Here is a 22120-nt window from a genome sequence, read left to right as displayed (position 1 = left end):
GCTGATCTTTAAAGTCATTAAAGTTACTGTAGTGTACTGTGCATTCAAGTTCAGATTAAAATTTATATCTCTGAGATGCCTTTCAAATGTTATCATTTTTAAGTTAAATTATAAGCATTTAGTTATATATTCACAACACCATTCAAATCAGTACACATTACACTGTAACCTTACAGTATTTTAGAGCAAAAACTCAATTCCCTTGAAGTATAACAGCTGAAATAGGCTCTAAAGGCATCGCTCAGTTACTTTATATGACAGCCTTTATTGACTATGGGTTATTCTGAGGAAGCTGCATAGTATCAAAATATATAAAAATAAGATATGAGGAGATAGATAGATAGATAGATAGATAGATAGATAGATAGATAGATAGATAGATAGATAGATAGATAGATAGATAGATAGATAGATAGATAGATAGATAGATAGATAGATAGATAGATAGATAGATTTGGTGTGTTTTGAAATAACAGTATAAACTTTAACTTGTATGGATAACTTAGAAATACCACAAACAAGGAAGTTCATTCTTGGAAACAGTTTGACAAAATCATCAAACAGATGAGTCAGTTTATAAAAATAATTTATGATGATCACAAGAAAAAAAAGTAATGAGAAATTTCAAAATCCTGTAACTGAATCTTCTGATCTGAGATTATTTTAACTACAAATGCCATCAGAAAACAATAACAGATTTGATTTAGTTGCTCTCTAACAGTAATCTTTGTCATTGTTAGATTTTTTTTTTAAGGGTTGTTATAGTGATAGTACTATTTTGTTTACATTTGGTCAAAGCATTGTGCATTCAAGTCCAGCAGGGTGTTCCCTGTTGATGTGATGCACTTTCTGGGGTCTGGGTTAAAAGCCAAGCTAAAGTAATGAAATCATTTAGTGTTAAGAATCTTGGCAAATCAAGGGCACCCATATACTCCAAAGATTTACCATTCATTTCTCTTGGAAAACATGGGAGCGGGGAACAAGAGAACGAAAAAAGAGAGTGGGAGCTGAGGGAGAGCTCCGTCCAGTGGAGCCAGGGTAAGAATTTATGGTCAGGAAGAGCGATGAATGTGTAATTTACGGTGCATACTCTACCATTCCCCCTGCCCTCCCCTTTGGTAATGAGAAACGGCTGTTTGTTGTGGGGCCAGTGCATGGTATACCCCCTCCCTTCTGGCTATGACACACCATTAGTTTTTATTTCTGTCTCTGCTTTTACGACCCCTGCCCAGGCGCCAGCATTTGGCCAGTGATCGGGACCATCACACCATCTAAGCCCTTCCACCTCTCGAAATGGCTTCCTGTAGCCTGAGAAAAAACACGCCGTAGCTACAGAAATCTTTCAAATTGGAGATAGATAGCAACATACTAACAGCTCCAATCTACCAGGTTTATATTCAGCACAGCGAGGAGGAAATGGCTACTTAAGGTACAAAACTGTCCAAAATAGATCACATTGAACAGGACTGACCTTCCTTGTCACATATTTTGTTTCTCTCTGAAATGAATAAATAATTGCTATTTTCATTTTTGTTATGATTATAATAACAGTCCTAATTTTGGTTTGGCTATCATATCGATTGCTTATGTAACTGTATTCACCTAAAGTCACATTTCTCAAATTAAGGCAACACAGCTGCATTGAAAAGCTAGAAAAAGAGCCGCAAGAGCAGCCATCTAAAAGAACAGGATCTTAACATTGAAGTGAAGCAAATTATAGCAAATATGTGTTTTTGTTGATACTGATTTTAATTTATTCTGTATCTTAACTTGTTTTCATGGAATTCAAGTTTCTTATTTAGTTTTACTCTAATTTGTGTGCAGTGCTTTGTGACAACTTGCTTGTAAAACACACTTTATATATAAATGTTACCAACTTAACTGAATTATCTGCTGCTGGAATAAAAAAAAAAACCACCCATGATGCAGATTACAAGTAGGATCATTTGTTTATGTGGCCATAATGACATTAAAAAGATCAAAGTTAAACCACAAAATCAGAGGCAAGTTGATATTTTGTTTATCCTGTTCCTTCTGAATAAGCTTGACTAAGCTTGAGATTTGTACATAAGTAGTACTTTAACTAAGTTAGGCTGACTGTGTTTCTTTCTGGAAGTGAAAAAAAGACTAAAAGAAAGGAAATAAGACCACCTTGCAAAAAGGAATGAATTCATTCAAGTATACGCATAGTACTTGTTTTTACTGTAAACCCCACAGCAGCAATTATTTGTCATTTATTGACAAAATAATAAAACAGCCAATCTAAAATCAAACAGACCAGGTGCAACATGAGCGTAGGAGTGATGCTCGTTAGCTTCATCTGAACTTTATTTAGGCTTTCACAGAATAAGCTATACATGATAGTACTAATACTTTTAAATTTGTTGATAAACACAGCTTGACATATTCAGTATCACAACTCATAGTATGAATGAATAATAGAGCGTGTAACTTTCCCCGAAACTAATACCTTGTTTAACAAACAGACCCATGGAAAACACTCCATCCGCAATGTCATAAAGCCAGTTTTTACAGTATACGTTTATAAAATGCTATTATCGTTCTGAAATATGAGCAGTAGGGAACATTATATTTGTGCAAAATCTTCAGACCCTGTTGCAAACATACTGATTAGTGATGATTTGATGGCTTATATAGTAATAATTGGCTTGTATTTACTGCGTATTCAATATATCACTGTGCATTTACATTTTTTTGCTGTTTTCCACATCCTTTTCCTTCAATCTGTTAGATCAGTATTACCATATACTATATGTGCAAACATCAACAAACCTACAAACAACTAAGTTCTGTCATCAAACCACTTGAATTCGTGCAGGAATGCATATAAACAAACACCCAGACTTCAGTTACAAACAAACAGATGCACACGCATACACACACTTGCACACACATGTAATCGTTTGCCATGCAAATACTCATTTCTGTGCAGAGATATTTTCAGATACAAACATTTTTTTTTCAAAACAAACATTAAGCTATCGAATGACAAAAGTTTGTGACTAAAGACCAGAGGATATAAGATGTGCGCCCAGTAATCCTCCTCTGCATTTTCTTCAGCTTGTTTTGGAACAACGACTCAATTTTTGTACACAACACAGTGGGTTTTAAATCAAACAATAAAGATGCGACTGGGGTACAGACTTTCAGCGTTAATTCAAGACATTTGACAGAAAAAAATGTATTAACCGTTTAGGAGTTTAAGATGTTTTATACACAGTCCCCAATTTTCAGAGTATTGATTGACTAGCAGTTTTATGGCCAGGTGAGGCCTATTCTCTCAATATTACACAGCAAATTAAACAGATCAATGATCTGAATTTGAATCTAAGGGTTGTGTGTATATCTTCAAAACTCTCAATATGAAGTCCAAATGAAAGTAAAGGAGGCCATCATCAGGCTGAAAACCCAAAAAAACCTACTAGAGAGATAGTCTTAAAAAAGAATGAATGGACCAACCAGCAAGTAGTTTTATCATTGTCAAGGTCTACAATCAAGAGATGCCTCAAGACTAAATACACTCAAGAGTAAATACAGAGGGTTTACAACAAGGTGCAAATCACTGGTTACGCCCAAGAACCAGAAGGTCAGATTAGATCAGCCTTTGCTAGAAAACATCTAAAAGAGCCTGCCTCCTTAGCTAATTCTAAAGAGTACAGGGCTATAGTCTGCGCTCAGATCCAGCCGAAAGCTGCAAAACCGATCTGGTGCTTCACAGTCCAGATGGATTAGGATCCACAGCACTACTACAGAAGAAACCCAGTAATTTTTCAAGGTAAAGAAATGGGATATTCTTCAGTAGCCAGGTTAATCATGTGATCTTGAAGTCAATAAAGAATGAATTTCAGTTAATGGAGACAAAACTGAAGGCAGAGAGACTGACAAGCAAGGGCATATTGAAAGTGACTACAATCACTAAAGGACTAATGGAGAATCTAAAGGAAACACAACATTTGCTAATTCATTGACTGTAAAGGTTAAAAAAAAAGCATGAAAAAGAATCTTTCATCTAAATTATGGCTGAATTTGAGCCTTTTAAAATGGGGGGACTATGTATAAAAAAATGGCTGTAATTCCAAAAAGTAAATGCAATACTTTTATGAAACCTCCTGAATCAGAGCTCAAAGATCATGTAGTTTTTACTTGATTTAAAATCTGCTGTTGTGGTCTACAGATGACATGCTACAAAAAATGTGTTTGTCCAACAAATTATGAGCCTAACTGTATAGAAGACTTCTGTCCTCAGCAACCACAAGTGATTTCCAGTGCCTTTCTTTCTGTTTCCTTTCACAATAGGAAATAAAGGTACCAATACATAATACTTTCTTTGTCTTTACATCACAGACAGTGACAGTTGAGAAAATCCATCTGCCACCTCTTACAAACATGAAAACAAATGGAGAACAGACGGTAATTAAAATCAGACTGGAACAAAATACATCATGGACCAGAGGAGATTTCGGCATCCCTTCATTCATAATCAGGCTTGAATGCTGCATTTAAAACACATGGTCTGGTCTTAGTTTAAGAGTGGTCAGTTCATCACACAAATCAAGTCCAACCATAGTCTTCATTTTGGCTTTGCTGTCCAACATTAGGACAGCATGTCTCTTCCAGATATGGTGAGCTATTCAAAAAGCTTCAGGGAATCTTTTGTGTTTCAGCAAACCTCCAGTTCTCTCTGCATCTTCTACAATGCAGCATAGCAGCATTAATCCCTTCCTTCAACATCAATCTGTGTCTGTGGCTGACACTGCTGGGCGAGGCATTGTCTCTGGTTTTCTCTCAGCCTCATCCAGCAGGCGTCAGCGCTTAGGTGACAGAGCTGGTTGTGATGCTGGGAGCAGTGGTCGTCCTGCTCTGGCCTTTTCTCCGCTTTCCTCCTCCTCCTCCTCCTCCTCCTCGACTATCTTGTCCTCGCCCACGTGCGTTCTCCCTTTCTCTCCTGTTTGTATCGTCTTGTCGGTCTCCTTTACTCTTCCTCTCTGAAAAAAAAAGAATGTATAAGGAAAAAAATTGGGGTTATACTACACATTACTGTATTTCTTATATAAAAGGCATCTGCCCCAACAAAATGTTGCACATAGAAATACTCCTGCTTGGCTAAAAACCTCCTGAGGGGTTGTGTTATGCATCAGAACTTTTAATACAGGCTACCAGACATAAACCATAGTCAAGAAATCCCAAACAACAAAAGCTAAAATAATGTTATGTTTAGCCATGGTGACAGTATATGTATAGCAGCAATTACCGCACAACATGCAGCCAGCAAAAAATAACACATCTAAACATTTGGAGCCAGTTTGTCCATGACTGGACTGAAATAACCCAACAGCTGTTGAATCAGTCTCATGTCTTCAGTTCACGGCCAGAGGAGGTAGAATGCAAATCCCTTTAGAGTCTCCCTGACTTCTGTGGCATCACCTTTCACCTTTGTTGTTTTCAGTAAAATATCTTCATAACTATCGCACCTGTTGCCTGGAAACTTGATACAGACACCTGTATTCCCATGCAGACGGGTTGTCACAGTGATACTCCCTTTACTTTTTTATCTCCAATGCAGTCGGGTCCCAATAAAAAACTGTGTAACACCAGCAGAAAATGGTAATCGTAATTAATATTGGATCTACTAACACCTGCATATTGATATTTTCATAGCATAGCGCCAAGCGCTGCAGTACCTAAGTACATTCTCACAAAGGTGTCATCCACACGCTAAGCTCTCAGTCTGTTTAATTTCTCTTTCAGCAACCCACTCCCTTGTCCCACTTGACATACACTCAAACCTCCCCGTTAGTACTCTTGCATTAAAATTCACAGCAGTCACACATTTTAAGAGCATAATTGCTCTCTAAATGCAAACATCCATCATTGTGTGGTTCATTTCCACACTAAACCTGTTCATAAAAGTGAAGGGCTTAGATCGGCTGGTGATTTTAAATTACAGCACACGTACTGACTGTAAGAGCGGAAGGGACAGACAAGTGACAATTTGCTGTCACATAAATCACATCTGGCTTAATGAGTTAAACATCGTCAAGGACCCAGTAATGGCCCACAATGATATGAAGAGCTGCCGGAAAGTGCAAATGGACACGAGGCTTGTGTCTAGTGTCAGGTTTCAGTTTAACTTTGTCAACTTTAACTTTGTCAACTATTGTTTAGGCAGCACTGAAAACTATTTGATTTTGTATATACGAGGGAGCATAGTTACGCTGGAGTGTGTTTGTTATAAAGTTGTGTGTTGAGACTCTCTGCACATCCGGAAAGCTGAGAGGACACGTGCCAAGGGCTGGACAGTGTTCACTGCACGGCTGACAAACTCAGAGCTTATGGCGCCACCATGTTTGTCTGCTGCTATGCAGTAGTAACTTTATGTCTGTGTTTATCTCCCTACCAGCACTTTTAAATTTGTCACCCATTCAATTATGTTCAAATTGAAAGAAAAGAAAAAAAAAAACTCAAGCCATGATATTTCACAAACTTGAAAAAGAGCAGAATTCTACAGTGAAATTCAGTACATGGGCGTGACGTAATTTTGATGTGAATGTGAACAAACCTAACACAATAACATTTATCCACCACTGACCCATGCATGTCACAGTTACTTTAGTCTGAACTGTAAACGAGAAGGCTCAGTCCCACACAGTAGTGCACAAACAGGAATAACATGTCTTTTTTTGGAGCTATTAGTGCCAAAAGTGGTGGAAACTTCACTAAGATCTCATTTGTTTAGTTGACTTAAATTACATAAGATGAGTTTGTCCAGCTTGTTCATCATTTGTCTTGAATGAATAAACATATTTCTAGACTTTTATAGAAACTATTAAAATAAACACTTAATATTGAGAAGTAACAGATTCGCTTTAAATCACTGAGACACAATGAAAGAGAATGGCATTAAGTAAGGGTCTTCAATCACACACTGCAGCCTCTGAGATGATGTGCTTACTGTGTAAGGACTTAATTACTTCTCTAACAAATCACTAATGGAGCCAAGAAAGGCGGACTCCATCAGTTTATGACAGCTCTGATTGCAGCTCCTCTTCATCCAAGCTAAACAATTTTGCCTGACAACACATCCAGAAAATTTTGTTTTCGCGTGAGACCTTTTTGTGGAGCTTCAGGAAAAGGGTGGAAAAAAAATCGCAGCCAAATCAACACAAAGCGTGAGATCTGCAGACCACTAAATCACTAATGTTATACAAGGTCTGCCCCCTGTGTTTTATATAGCCAGTTGCCAGCCAACTCCCACCCCACAGATGAATCCACAGCTGCGCTCTTTTTGCGGCGTTTACCCACATAAACTAGTTCATTGGAGTCGTGGTACCATCACGCATGAATGATCTCACAGAGGGAAACTCATCCCTGTACGTTTTAGCACCAATAAGCGTCTTCAGTTTATACACGTTTACCTATTTAACAGTAGCTTACTCAATGTGAACGATCACATCCACAAAGCTTCCACAACTCATCTCCTCAGATCAAACCTAACACACCCTTTGCTTAAAATTCGACAATCTACATAGCAGTTGTTTTTATAATATTTCACTATTCAGTATTATTCTGAACCAAAGGCTGAATTTTTGTTCCAGGATGCTGGCCCCACACAGAGCAAATCTGCCACTCGTTTGTCAAACTGCGCTGTAACAGCCTGTCCAGTGAAGCGGCCCCTCCTCACTGAGCAGTTACGAGCCATGCCAACCTCTCTCATTTCCCATTACCGCAGATCTATGGGAAAGTGTCAGATCATGTTCTGTTTTTTAGACTCAGACCCCTGGAGAAGAAGAGAATGATACCAGAGTATGTAAGCCTCCACCATGTTTACTCACATATATCAAGCCATGTCATCTGTTACGTGTTGCAACATCTGTACTGTGGCCAATTAATATTGTTATGCAATGCTGCTGCTGTGCCCGAAATCCCCAAAGCGTGCCACCGAAAAATAAAGACCTTAAATACTCCTTATTAACAGTTCTCTAAGTCTTGTAAATAAGTTTACAGTTGAAAATTGGCATATTATGCAAAGCAGATTAATATGGGGGTATTTAAAGACAAAGAAACTTTCTAACAACATTTCATTAGCAATAACTCCTTTGCACCTAAAGAGACCAGAGCCGATGATATGAATCAGGAACAGGGTTAAACCCATCCACTTATTTTCCTGTCGTTTGCAAGCTTTATCACCCCCAGAATTGCTGCTGATACTTATTTATTTGTTTGACTAAGAAGCAAAATATTTAAATGTAAAATAAGCCTTATTTCTGTTTTTGTTGCATTTTTGTATTTAGTATGCTCAGGATGCTTGACTCAACTGAACAGACCGGTCGTTTAATAGCCGTAGCAGCAAATAAGCCCAAGAGCACTTAATAAGATGTTATGAAAACTGATAATGACCACTAACTGGTGACAATGATAGTTCACCCACTGGAGAGCAAGCTGCTATGTGGATGAAAAGACCTCAAGCAAACATGTCATGGGCATGTAAACCTCGCGCTTCAGCAGTCCTCAGAACAAATAGCTCTTTCTAGCTCTGATCCTTATCCAGCTTTGCAGTGCGTAATGTCCGCCCTTCATCTGCTTGGCTCGCAGATGAAGTTTATTGTTTACATGCAGAAAAGTCAAGAAATTCTGTGTTCTGCTGTGGACTCTGCCAAACCAAACCCAATCAACACGCTGCGGGTCACAGACACACTGGCGAGAACGCAGGCCTTTGAATGTCGAGTACTGGTTCCATCAATCATCATACTGACTAAGAAGGAATTGCATAAAATACATGCAGTATAATACAAAATACATTGCCTCTTAACATGTTATCTAAGCCCATAAACATTTTAGTATTTGACATTTATTAAGGGTTTCATCTTCAATCCGTTTGTTCGGTGCGTGTGTATTTGGTTTTTACCCCTCACACACGGCGTTTTGGTCACGACACACTTCCTCCTCTCTGTCTCGGCAGCACAGGTCTGCGAGGGTACAAAAGCAGGGGAGGTATCCGGACTGTGAACCTGCGGAAGGGGCACACGAACCCGGGACTGCGTGCCTTTCCTAAATCCGCATGTTTTGTTTTTCTTCATACAGGAACCCCATTGGCTCCACTCACCCAGTTCACACTCTGAGGCACGTTGACCTGGAATGAAAAATAAATAAATAAAAATGTGGAAACCACTAAGGTACTGAGTAAATGGTTCACAGCTCACATTTGTTTCACAGCCTCTCAGCAGTTTTAACTGAGGATAATGAGTTTAAGTAAATCTGAAAACAATTTTTGCTTGTTTGATCTCTGATGAGAGAAGGACAGATAGATGAAGCTGAAGGAACCTGAAAATGTAGCAAACTGTACAGCATAAAGTGCATGTAACAAAGTCTCGTTTTAGGGGCCCATTCAGTATATTCACTGTGGATGAGCAAGGCTAATTTAAAAGAACAAAAAGGCAGCTTAAGACTCCAGGTCTCTGGAAAACTGTGCCAAGATGTCTGGAGAGCTTTGAGTTTCCTTTGTGTTTTCTAACTTATGACAGAATCATTTTCACAAGAAATAAAACAACAAAAAGGGTCAGCCCAAGAGTTTGCTTTTTTTGTAAGAGTTCGCTTCGCTTTTCCAGACCCGAACATAGATGACTGATGAAATTAAGTGATAAGTAAAGTTTATAGATTCCAGCAAATCACTGTGAGTTGGTAAGCAGTAAATATAAAGAAAAAGACCACTCACCGACACACTCCATGGTCTCATTGACGGTGCGTTGGCCTGGAGGGCAGCTGACATAACATCTCCCACTGTGTGAATACAAGCCCTCCTTACATTTTGTGCAAAAATTGCGATTGAAACACGCTTCACAATTGTCTATTTTACATTCTGCAAAACACAGGGAGACAAAAAAAAAAGGAGTAAGTATTCTGTCAGTTTAAAGTCACGTTGAGACTGAAGACTGTGTTATTATTTTGCCTTCAAATTTTTGGTATTGGTCTGAAACCTTTCTGAGGTTAACGTAGAAATAATAATATGGAATATTCATTGTTCTCATTCATGGTTGTGAAGACTGAGGACAAGGGGAACTTAAATTTTATTTCCTCTGAGAGATTTATTAGTGATGGGGTCTTTTAAGGGGGAGTAATCCCTCTAAAAACACATGCACCACAGTCCTTGTTTTTTTGGAAACGGGGTGTGAATGAGTATAGCCAGAAGTCTATCCCTTCACTAACTTTTGGAAAAGTGGGTTTCTCCACACCTTAGTCTCATTAAATCTCTGACTCAAACAACCAACTTCTTGAAATTTGGATAATGAGAACCATAAAAGGATAAAAACCAGACATCGTAAAGGACTCCCAAAAGCTCAAGCTCCATCATGAAAGGCATTTCCTTATTCATTATATCTGAGAAAAACAGTGGAGGCAGGTGAAAATATCTCAGTATAGGAAATATATTTATAGCTATAGTTGATGTAATAGCATGTTAAGAATGTCTACTCTGCAGCTCTGGTCTGATACCAAGATCCAAAATGATAAAACGTCGAATCCCTCAGTGGGATTCTTCCGTCTCCCGATTACTATTTTCAAACTCTTGACAGCTAAATTTGACCGTCCTGACGTTTGTAGCCTTATAATGTAAGACATGTGTTTGTAACAAGACATTGTGGAATGGTATGTATAAAGTTAGATGATTGGATAATGACCCAGGTTAGTCACCGAGGGCCTCAGAAAAGAATTCAGCAGCCTTCTGCAGCAAACTGGGACGGTGAATGAATGCCGCATTGAGAAAAACAGTTATAAATGAGATTCCATTTGTTGCAATCTACTAAAAACACACAACTGTGTCATTAGCACTGATAAAACAAACTTTACATACATCTGAAATAACCAGTTGTGAAAAAGTTACATCTTTATAATCAGAATTATAGGCTTTATCTGCTTTTGGTTTATGAAATCATTATTTAGCCCTTGTTGACAGATACTAAGTGTTGTAAAAACGGGCAGTCAAGAACACTAAACTCAAAGCAATCACTGTCACTAAAGCAATGAATATCATTAAATGTGGTAATGACCAAACAACAAAGCAGCCCTCATTATATTTACCTTAAACAATCTTTCAAATGTTGCTGAGCAAAGAATAATCACAAGTGATTTAGTGCACACTCACATTCAAAGGAACCCTTTAACGCAGTTACTTAGTAAACAGGCGTGTATGCAGACCGTACTGTGCGTGATACATTAAGGTTCCATCAGAATAACAAGTGTGTAAAAGGGAAACCGAGACTATCACGACTGTGGCCTGGCATGAACTCTGCACATGAAGGCTAAATAAAAAACACAGACATCCTCTTAAAAAACAGACAAACAACAATGCATTACGAATGTTTTGGTTGGGATTTTTTTCCAGTCTTGTTTTCTGCCCACACATAAGAGGAAACAGACAACAGGCGGAGTTGCTGAAACTGCCTCTTAAAAGTATGTAATGTCAGTTTGTTAAGTACTGTGAATGTGACCGTGCTTTTGTCCATATTCCAAATGAGCCAAACCTGTCTGTAACCATAATAAGAACTATTTCAATTAAAACTACTGACATTCATTCTGATTAGGAAATAATTTGCTTTAGTTCATATTTTTCGTGCCCTTTTCCCATGAAAACAAGAAGCAACAGATGATTTAATCACCAAGTGGCTACTTCTATTATTACTCTCGCCTTTTTTGTAACGTGCATTATGTAATGAGGCGCTATATGGTATTCGGTCACAAACAGGATCACATAAGACAACATCAAAATCACATAAACTGCAAAAATATGCAGAAATAGAGGGTGTCTATTATAGCAATAATAGTTTGACTTTGTTAGATTCACAAAGGGATTTAGAAAAAAGGTAAAACAATCAAATAAGATACACAAGACAAAACTTAAACAGGTGAAGATGAACCGAGGATAAACACTTCTGCATGCTTGTTCTGAAACCAGATGTGTGGAGTATCACAGAGTAAAGAGTTAGCTGGATCTTTTTACATATTTGCAAGATTCCATATGTGTATCTACAAAGTTAAAGCGCCTGCTGGCATCCTGTTGATATATCACTAACACTTGCATCATTCTGTGGTCAAGAGGGTACAACACAATTAGAACTCACGGGTGCATCGATTGTTGCCTTCGGGGTTCCTCATGCCAAAGTATCCCATGGGGCAGGAGGCAAGGCACACGCCTATCTGACGGATGTCATTGCGCTCCAGGAAGATGAAGAGCTTGGGCTTGCATTTAATGCAGCCGTTATACTCAGAACATCGGTCACAGCCTTTGGGGCAAGACGGGGGCCCCTCAGTGCTGACTGTGGAAACATAAGGTAAACAATGAGAAAGAAAAGGCCACACTGAGGTAGGTAACAGCATGGTCCACCGACGGGAAAAAAATAACATAAATTGTTTCCAGCCACATGTGAATTTTAATGAGGAAATAAAAAAGGTCCAATAGTCAACAACCTGCCTAGTAGAAAAACATCAGGAATTGCAATATTTTTTTGGCGTCGTTACCAGTCATAAACATGCAAACATTTAATATTCCAACAAACAAGGGTTTAAGCTTAATTTAAGGGGGGTTTGGCCAGACATGAGTGGTTACTCAGTGTTTACTTCCAACTGCTTGTCGGAGATGCTTAACAGATTTTAACTTGGAGAAAGCCAGGTAACTGCGGCTGACAGTCAGGACCAAGAGCCTCTCAGATTCAGCCAACTGTCACTGGGTCCGGGCAGAAATGCTACGGTGACCGACATGTCCGAAATATAGTTGGTGAATGTGTTGAACGAGTGAGGAATTTTAGCATTGCAATGCATTTACATTTCCTTTAATCTAATCCCAGACTTGGACATGAGTCCAGTTGCCTCACTCTCCAAAAAGGCACAACCTGCAATCTAAATCAATTTTGGGTAAATTGTGTAAAAGTGCACATCATTTTTGAAGAACCATTCTAAGACAAAAACAACAGTCGCCTGAGTTGATTTACTGTCGTTTACTTTCAGCTAAAAATACACACAATCTTACACAGCCTGACCTCCCGCCTCCCTGACATAACTCGTCCGATAAAAGTATTAAACGTGTTTTTCTATGAACAGATTAGTCTATCATTATCCAGTTACCGCCAAGTCTTATTGTTACCACTAGTAACTATAAAAGTAGCTTGGGTGTCATCTTTAGCAACAGTAAATGATATAAGTTCAAGAACTTTTTTTGGTAAACAGTGTAGAGAGTTTGTGCTCTCGGTATGTTAAAATTGACCAGTCTGCTTTGATTAGTCAAGTCTGCACGATACTAAATCCTTTCAAAGAAGAAAAACAAACAGCCCTAAGGCAGCAGAACAAGTTGCTCTGTCCTTTGTTTATTATCATTTTCTTGTTGTGGGGGATGGATGAAAAAAAAATTAACATCATTAAATCAAATAACTAAAGAAGAAGCGCAAGTTGCAAACGTTTATTTAGTATCTAGAGGGAATAAGACTGTCGCAGTCTGCATGGCACTCGTGTATATGGCGAGTGACCTCAATCCTTCTGTCCAAATTAGATGAACTGCAACGACGTCACTGTCTACATATACATCAGCGGACTTAACACAAACTGACACAAACAATAGCTATTCCTTCCCAGTATGTGTGATTTTAATAATGCCACATCTGTTATTGTGGATAATCTTGGTATTATATGAATTCTGGTTCAGGAAGGTTGGGGTTAGCTTGGCATTGGCTGAAAGCTCCTTGTGTGTAAGGGAAGAATTATTTCAAAGCTGACAGTAATACCAGATCTGAGGCTCTGAAGCCAGAGATATACTGCGAGCCGACCTGAACACTGTCTTTGCGGTTGCGTGAGGTTAGAAAAATGCTTACAACAATATCGGCAGCATGGTCCAATTGAGAGCTAGAACTGTCAGGTACTCATTCCATTATGTGCCCACGGAGCCAGACACGAAGAGAGCGATGGCTTTGAGAGGGAATCCATCAAAAACCCCTTTATAAACAACCCTAATACCCAGAAAAGCTTCACATAAACTGAGAGAGGCATAATCTTAAAAAGAGGAAGAAACACGAGCCATTCTGGGGAAGCACTGAACCGAACATAACCCACCTAGGAAAAACAAATAGGAATGATGAGAAAATAAACAAAACGTTATCTTTACTTTGCTTGTTAAATGTTTATAAGGCATCCACCACAGTGACTCAGACCACAGAAACGAGAAGCAGCAGTGCTGCTACGAAAGAAAAAGGAAATCAAAACAAACTGACAAAGTGAGAACTCACCACGTCTATGCCGTCTCGCCTTGGAGAGCTTCAGAACATCACTGTGACCCATGGAGCTGAGAAAGACCATTGCCAGCGCCACCAGTCCCAGCTGCATAGTCTCTGTTGCCTTCCAGGCTATGCAGGGTCCCCCCCCTGCGACGAGATGGATCAGGTGGGGGGGCCACCTTCCTATGCGGGACAGGTGGATGCTTATCTTACTGGGATAGATGATCCCTCCTTTCTCTTGTAGTACTGCACTTCTTCTCTGTGTGTCTGTCCCTCCTCCCCAGTCTCTCTGTATCGTTCACTCTAGTGGCTGACACATCTAGAAGTCTGTGTAGTGGTGTGTGATGCCGCAGTTGCTTGTCCAAATGTCCCCGCGGCACAACAAGCCATCACACTGGTGTTGGTTGCACTGGCAAGGCAGTAAAAAGGGCACAGCTGTTGATGAGGGAGGCGAGGTCACGGGGTTGTGCAGAGACTGAAGAAGAGCAGAGTGATGGAGTTCAACAGGGTCATCACAGGAAGCTTGGGCTGAGCTTTCGATCTGTAACAGCGGATCTGCTGTTTAAGGCGGGTTTATGGTCAGTTACTGAACAACTAAATGGTTGCAGAGTGACAAAAGAAGACTGGCTGATTATGACTACAGCTGAATAAAGATTTGCTGGTATTAGAGCGTGCTGAAAAAAAAGAAGACAGAAACATGTTGAGGAACTGGACTGTTTCTAGATACAGATAGATACTAGTTGTTGAAGAAATGGTAAATCAATATTTTAACACTTTAACTCAAAACCCTTTTCATGTCTCTAAGATGAATATAAAGCTAAAGCCAGTGGTTTAATTGGCTCGATCAAAAGGTGAAAAGGTCACTCGTACAATGTCATGTCACTTAATCACTATAAATCTGCGGTATAAAAATGAGAAACTGCAGTCTTTTGCATCCAACCAGCTATCCTACCTCCCGTTTAACTTAACCTCTTAGGTTTTGCAAGTTGCCTATCTTAAGGGTTATAAAAGAACACTAGGAGTTTAAGTGCCTAGTCAGGAAATTGCCCCTACCCCACTTAACCGCTCATAAAACTGCAAATAACACTAAGTTAATATTCAATTTTTGCCTTTTTATCCACCCTTTATGCCAAGCTAAGACAGCCAGTTGGTGACTACATCTTCATTGCTCACATAGCAGAATAGCAGGAAAGCCAATATTTAAGTTTCATATTTTCCAAAATCTCACTTGCTTTATTATGTTTCCCAGCAATAAGAGAAAAGCTTGCTATCACTGCATTTATATGCACAAACCAGCAACATTGAACAACAAAGATGTTTTAGTTGGCCCAAACAGCATTCGCTGCAGTGTGATGCATACTTTTTCTCTTTAACATTAGTGGTTTCTGTAATTTGAGGAACTAAAGCCATAACTGGATAAATCAAATGATCAGTCGTACAAAAAGGAAACCAAATCCCACAAAACAAACATAGACTTGGATAACAAATTGAACATGTTTATCCTTTGGAAATACAGTGAAGTAAGTTTCTTCTGAGAAACGCACCACACAGTCAGACTGAAGGCCTTTGTCATATTTGGTGCTGAGATCTTTTTTTGATAGTGTCATGTGCTGCCTGTATTTACAGCTCTTGTGTGAAGAGGACACACAGAACATGTTAGCATCGGAACAATGGGAGGTCCTCCCTCGCAGCTCAATAAAGAAAAATAGGACCATATTTGGGTGTTGAGTCGGTTGTGGCTCTGAATCACACAAAGGACAACGCCATTTGGTGTGTTTAAACATTCCAGGAGGCAACATTGCACTCGTTGCTAAAATACAAATCAAAAGGGATGAAATAATTTCGTCCCTTTCGATAATTTCACAAGATTTATTTTAGGTGGCCGGAGACGAAAACATTTTGATCATGCACATCGAACTTACAGCTATAGTTTTACAGTTTCTAAATGTCATATCATTTTTTGTAGTTTGTTTCATTTCAAACTAATGAACACAAGCAACTGAAAATGTAGTACTGAAGTTATTTACACAACTATACGAAAGAAAGGAGAGTCACTAAGAACAAACTGAAACTACCACTACTAATTTACTGCTTAGTTTAATAGAGTTGCTGTTAGTTATCTCACAAAATTTGTCATTTCTAATAATTAGTATTGAAAAGAGGAAACTACTTTAGTAGACATTAAAATTTGATAGTATTATTTCAGGATAGGGCTGGGCCAATGGGGCTTCTGGGCACATGCCTAGGGCACTATGTACAGTTAGAGGCCCATCCAAGGGAGAAATGAGAAAAAAATTACCAGGAATGTTTTCTCTTAACGCTTACTCTCATAAAGACAACTTTTAATGGCCTCCCCTGTACCTTTAATGATGAGTTTTTACCCCTCAGTATGTATCAATAAAGGTGTGGCTCTGTGACTATTACGATAGTTTCTGGGGGTTTTCTCAAGTACAGCTGCACAGGCAAAAATAACCGAACAATGAACGTTCCGTCATTTGTCATTCCGTCAACGGCATAAGAAGGCCTGAAATATGACAAAACCCCTTCAGTTTAGAAAAGAGCTTCAAGGGTTACTGCTACATGTTTCTTTTCTTAGCTATTTATTAATGAGTGACTTATGTATATATATATATGTATATATTGTACTATTCTTAGTTAGCGTATTGTCTGTCTTGTTAATGTTGGTTTATAATGGAGCACTGTAACAAAAAATAATTTCCCCCAGGGATCAATAAAGTATTCTGATTCTGATTCTGATTTAAGAAAATGATAATTGGTAGATGTCCGTAGATTTTATCTGCATCTTTCTCCCCTATCCTTTAAGGCTAGCAGACTCTCCCAAACTCAGCTAGCTAGTGGATACAGCACTTCCAAACTAAATGAAATGGACATCAAAGCAAAAAAAATTTTAAAAATTCAATTTTTGTTCAGGCAATTCAACATGAAAACACTGCAGTTAACTTTAAAGTTGTTGAGACTTTCAGTAAGATGCCCTGCAAGCTGGAAATTAGTCGTAGCAGTGTAGCTCATAATAAAACTTTGGTTGAAGGGGGCAGGCTGCCATCACCCGTGGAGGCCTAGCTGAACCTAACAACAAAATATCCAAATAACCAGTAAACAGTTCTATTTTGGGTTTTTTAACATGGAAACCAAAAAGTTTATTCCCTTTCTAAATTAACGCATCCCAAAAGTGCTTTTCCTGAGAAAAGCTTAGACTAATTCATTATTTTTTTCAATACTCATCCAGGAGCGGGGCTGTGGCGAGAGTCACCGAAAGGAGGGGGAGATAACAGACAGACAGGAAAACAGACAGACAGGGAGAGAGAGAATGAGAGATAAAGAAGATAGTAGCAGTTTTGTTCACGAAAACGTACATTAAATACAATATTATTGTTTTAAAAAACACAAAAAAAGCTCTGACTGCTTCATTTTTCGTTTAACTCAAGGTACTTCAAAGAAATGTATTTTGATGGTTACTTAAAGTACAGTAAGTACAGTACTATTAAGTGTACATGTATGTCCACACTCCTGCATGATAAACCTCATTACTGAAGAAAGAAAAAAAACACAAAACTGGTCATCAAAACAAGCTGGTTAGGGTCCACCAAACATTTGTGCCACGGAATCTGCAACTTGTTGATCTGGGCACGAGACATGGGTTTCCTAAATGGGGAAAATGTTGAAAGTCTCCCTAAGTTTATTTAATTCTTCATTCTTAATGACTCACTATCTCATTGACACATCTCAGCTAAAGCATTATTTCCAGGAAAGAGCCAAAATTGTGGCTTGCAGCCAGTCTTCCACAACACCTGTTTGTTGGGTTTGAGAGTGGTGACTGGAGGACATGCTAAGACTGGATCAACTCAAGACATGTGCCAGAGACTCTTTCACCCAGCACTCCCACAACTGTCAAAAGCCTAACTCATCCCACTCCATATGTGCTCTCACATGCTGCAGAGATAAGAGGAAACACTGGGCTACAGAGCACATCAATCAGGAAAAGGTCTTTGCTGCCACTTTTAACATGCCACATCACAATCAGTCATTTCTCTAGGAAAGTCTGGCACTTCAGCTTTAATAGTTCTCTGAAGCTGCTTCCTCGTCCATTTAACAGTCTGTCTTTACCCAACAACAGCCACAATCAAATGAGCACAATGGAACTAAGCCCAGCTCATCAAATAGTCAGGAGATTAAATTGCCTCCTAAGTTTGATCTATCAATTATTCAAATACTGAAAGGAAGCTCTCACACTGGGAATTTATTGAACTCGAGAAGGTGCCACAACTCTGAGCTCAGAGTTGCAAGTGCCTGTAACTCAACCTCAGAGCTGAACAATGATCATCTGTAGGTAAAATGTGTGCCAGAATTCCTCAATTACACAGAGACTTGCTGAAAGGGTTATAGAACAACGGCGATAGCGGAATTGTAAATCTAAAACATAGAAGGCGATAAACTAAAGAGGCAGCGATTACAGATTTTATTTAATCAGCTTTTTCCCTTCATGAAAATAGGAAAAAATGTTAGAGGCACATTTTACCATTTACAACTAATTTACAGTAATCTGAAAACCTTCGATTTCAAAATTACATAATTTTAACACAGCATCTGCCACACAGACAATAAAAAAAGCAATTAGTGGTGAATTCTGGACTATTTATTTACTTACGCCCCCAAAATGTGGTCGCTCATGAATGCAGGAAACAGTGCAACGGCAATTTGTGGGCGAGTTCAAGCAGTCATACTTCATATTCATTCTAAATTTATTTTGATATTTGTAAAATCCCTGACATGTATAGCCAAGACCTGAGCTTTGAGCTAACCAATTCACATTATCAAATTTGCAACACAAAGGGGAAAATAAGTGTTTACTGAAGCTGAGGCTCTAAAGAGAAACAGAACCAGACTCACAATCACATATACACTGATTAGGTTTTGATTAGGTTTGAATGTATGAATAATAAGTAACCTGTACTCATTCTATAGTATGGCATAACACCTGGCTGCACCAGCAGCACCCACAGAAGCCTCAGCTATTTTGGTAATCACTTCCTCTGTGGCTTAAGGAGTAAAGGGAGTGAGAAGTCAAATATGCAGCAGTTGTAACACACTCAACTCTTAGAGCAGAGCACTCAAAAGTATCTCTGGCATCTTCCCACAATGTAAGCACAAGCAAACTGTCTCTCTTTTTTTTTTTTTTTTTAAGTTTTCATGTAGGACTCAAGACTGCACAGTTCCAGCAGTCTGAAGGTTTGATTCTGCACAGCTCATTTGGGCACGGTTCAGCTTTTCTGTTATATATTACTGTGATTAATGCTAGCTTTTATTTATTTTGCTGTCCAGCACTTTGTGGCTGCATGTCTGTAAAAGCAGATTTATAAATAAGCTTTACACACTTACTTTCTCTCTGGAGCACCACACATTCTAGTTAAAAGCTATTTGCTGTTCTTCAGCTAGAGTGGTGCTCAGCTGTCAAATCCATAAGTAGATATACAGATTAATACATTTGTGTAATGTAAAAATAGCGTGAGAAAAATAATAATAACTTTCATTATACTCCGGGGTAAATTTTAGTCTTTATATAAAAGTCTCATCATCTCAGTCCATACTGATGTGTCAAGATAGGCGGCATTCCCTCTATTCCATGTGCCACTGAGATAAGATGTATTATATTTAAACTATAATACATCTACACTGGCATTCACAATAGTTTGAAATAAAATAAAAAAAACTCTTAAGTTCTACAACTTCGAAACGTTTGTAAAATTAAATGCTGGCATATAAATGAACCTATATAACACTAATGTGTGATATATACAGGTGTGTATACCCACACGTGTGTCTCTCTGTGTGTGTATGTGTGTGTAATCCTACGACATCGGCAAGTACAAAACGTTGAAAATCAAACAGACTCACCTGCACACCGGAGCCCACGAAAATACTGTTTATGAACGCTCGGGTCTCCGTTTCCTTTTTTATAAGCGAAAATCTGTTAGTGGTTTGGTCACAAAAAACTCCTCCTCCATGAGACCCCCATGCAACTTTTCTGTCATCATTTAAAAAGACATGATTTTTATGATCCGTTAAATGCGATGCAACTGCGGATTTACGCACACGGCAGAAAATGTGCAGAGGATTAAAATTCCATGCCTCCGACAAAAAGGATTTACATTAAAAAAAAAAGTATACAGTAACACTGTATATATACATATATACTATATTCCGATTAAGTTAGCCACTCTGACTTTTCTAGTGCGCGTGTGTGCACTGGAGCTCCTGCGAGATGCGCGTTTTAAGTCACTTTGAAGCTCGAACTGCATCCAAGTCAGGCAAGTACTTGCAAAGCCGCGATATGTGCATCCAAGCCCCAGCACTGCCAGCGGGCATTACAGGCCACACCCCTTACAATTTTACTGAGAAACAAAACCTGCGATAGTGTTGTGTAGGTTAAATGTAGCTGTTTAATGCAAGTTTCCATTTATTTCTGTATTCGATGTTACTGATAAAGCCTTTTATTTATGACCTTTTATCTGAAATGTAAAATAAGTTCTGTCTTTGATATATATGGTTAAACATAAAATATAAGACAAAGAATATAAAGCATTTTGCTCAAGTTGCTGAATAAGGATGCTTTCAGATGATCTTCAGTACCTCCCACTTAGTTCCATGAAATGTGCCTTTTAGATGAGAATCAGATAACTGATTTCTGTCAGCTGAGTGGAGGAATAAAGTTGTTTTTGATAAGAAAATTATATATGTGTGTGTCTATATAGAGAGACACACACACATATATGTTACTATCAACACAAAATCACTAAACCCATCTACAAATAACAAGTATTAGATATGAGCAGTCCTCGTTTTCTTGCTATCCAACAGGGGGCCATAAACAACAATTCTTGGAGATCAGAGACCAGAATTCCTTGTTTTGAGACTGCAGCGTTTATCAACACTTACTATGTGAACAACTACTGGATAAACATCAGCCACATTCAGTTACCCTCATCTTGCTGAAGGATTTATCATGAGAATTAAGTTACAGTCCAGAGAGTTTGTTTTTTTCAAAGTCACCAAGAAATAAACCCAAACAATATGCGATCACGTCATCATGATGATGGCCAGTGATGTAGACAAAGATATAACATCTGAAACGGATGATACTGTAGGTTAGATATTAAAGCAGTTGATCATATTATTCTGCCAGCTGGTGTTTCGATAGATAGATAGATAGATAGATAGATAGATAGATAGATAGATAGATAGATAGATAGATAGATAGATAGATAGATAGATAGATAGATAGATAGATAGATAGATAGATAGATAGATAGATAATGTAAACAAATCCAAAGAATAAAATGCATCTTATCATATAAACTGTCTAATGCTAGGTACTATTTTACAACAAGAAGATTAGTGACAAGCAGCACTTCTGAATTGGACAGTCAGACTTTATTCTTAAAGTTCTGTAGTGACTTTGACAGGCTGTAAAGTCATGAGGACATCCACTGACTGCCAAGTGATATCCCACAGGAGCACTAAAACAGAGCCAGACAGTCATTATTGTATCAGTTCTAAGATGCTTATGCATGCAAATATTGCAAAGTCAACTTTATTAAGGTCATAATTTCTGTCATAGCTGAAAAGCCAAGGGTAGTTTTGGACAATGCAATACCTCCAGGGTAGACTCCAGAGCAAGCAGTTTAAAGAGAGGGAATTATTAATGACTAATGATAGGTTTATGACTCCAACACTGTGACTGTGCAGAACACTGAGAATGCTGAAAAAGATATACAAGAAAAGTGTTACTATTGTCCCTAAAAATGTAAATCAAAGTGAGATGATGTTAA

General features: G+C 38.5%; 1 protein-coding gene across 3 annotated transcripts; it reads right to left on the bottom strand.

Moving 5' to 3' along the window:
• Positions 1 to 2295: 2295 nt before the first annotated feature.
• rspo1 (R-spondin 1) lies at positions 2296 to 20645 on the bottom strand. 3 transcript variants are annotated; one of them, XM_082551822.1, is made up of 6 exons: positions 20187 to 20645; positions 14286 to 14947; positions 12135 to 12329; positions 9734 to 9877; positions 8927 to 9151; positions 2296 to 5006 (listed from the first exon to the last, which is right to left on the bottom strand). In XM_082551822.1, the coding sequence occupies exons 2-6, from the start codon at positions 14380 to 14382 to the stop codon at positions 4834 to 4836; spliced, it is 834 nt and encodes a 277-aa protein (XP_082407948.1). In that variant the 5' UTR covers positions 14383 to 14947; positions 20187 to 20645; the 3' UTR covers positions 2296 to 4833. The 3 variants fall into 3 exon arrangements, with proteins under 3 accessions (XP_082407948.1, XP_082407949.1, XP_082407950.1); XM_082551823.1 differs by having other exon boundaries at positions 14286 to 14814; XM_082551824.1 differs by having other exon boundaries at positions 14286 to 14748.
• Between the last annotated feature and the right edge of the window lie 1475 nt (positions 20646 to 22120).

Source organism: Aulonocara stuartgranti, assembly GCF_965226115.1.
Source record: "Aulonocara stuartgranti genome assembly, chromosome: 11".
Taxonomy (NCBI): domain Eukaryota; kingdom Metazoa; phylum Chordata; class Actinopteri; order Cichliformes; family Cichlidae; genus Aulonocara; species Aulonocara stuartgranti.
Note: the sequence above shows the minus strand (reverse complement) of the source record. Positions and strands in the feature narration are given on the sequence as shown.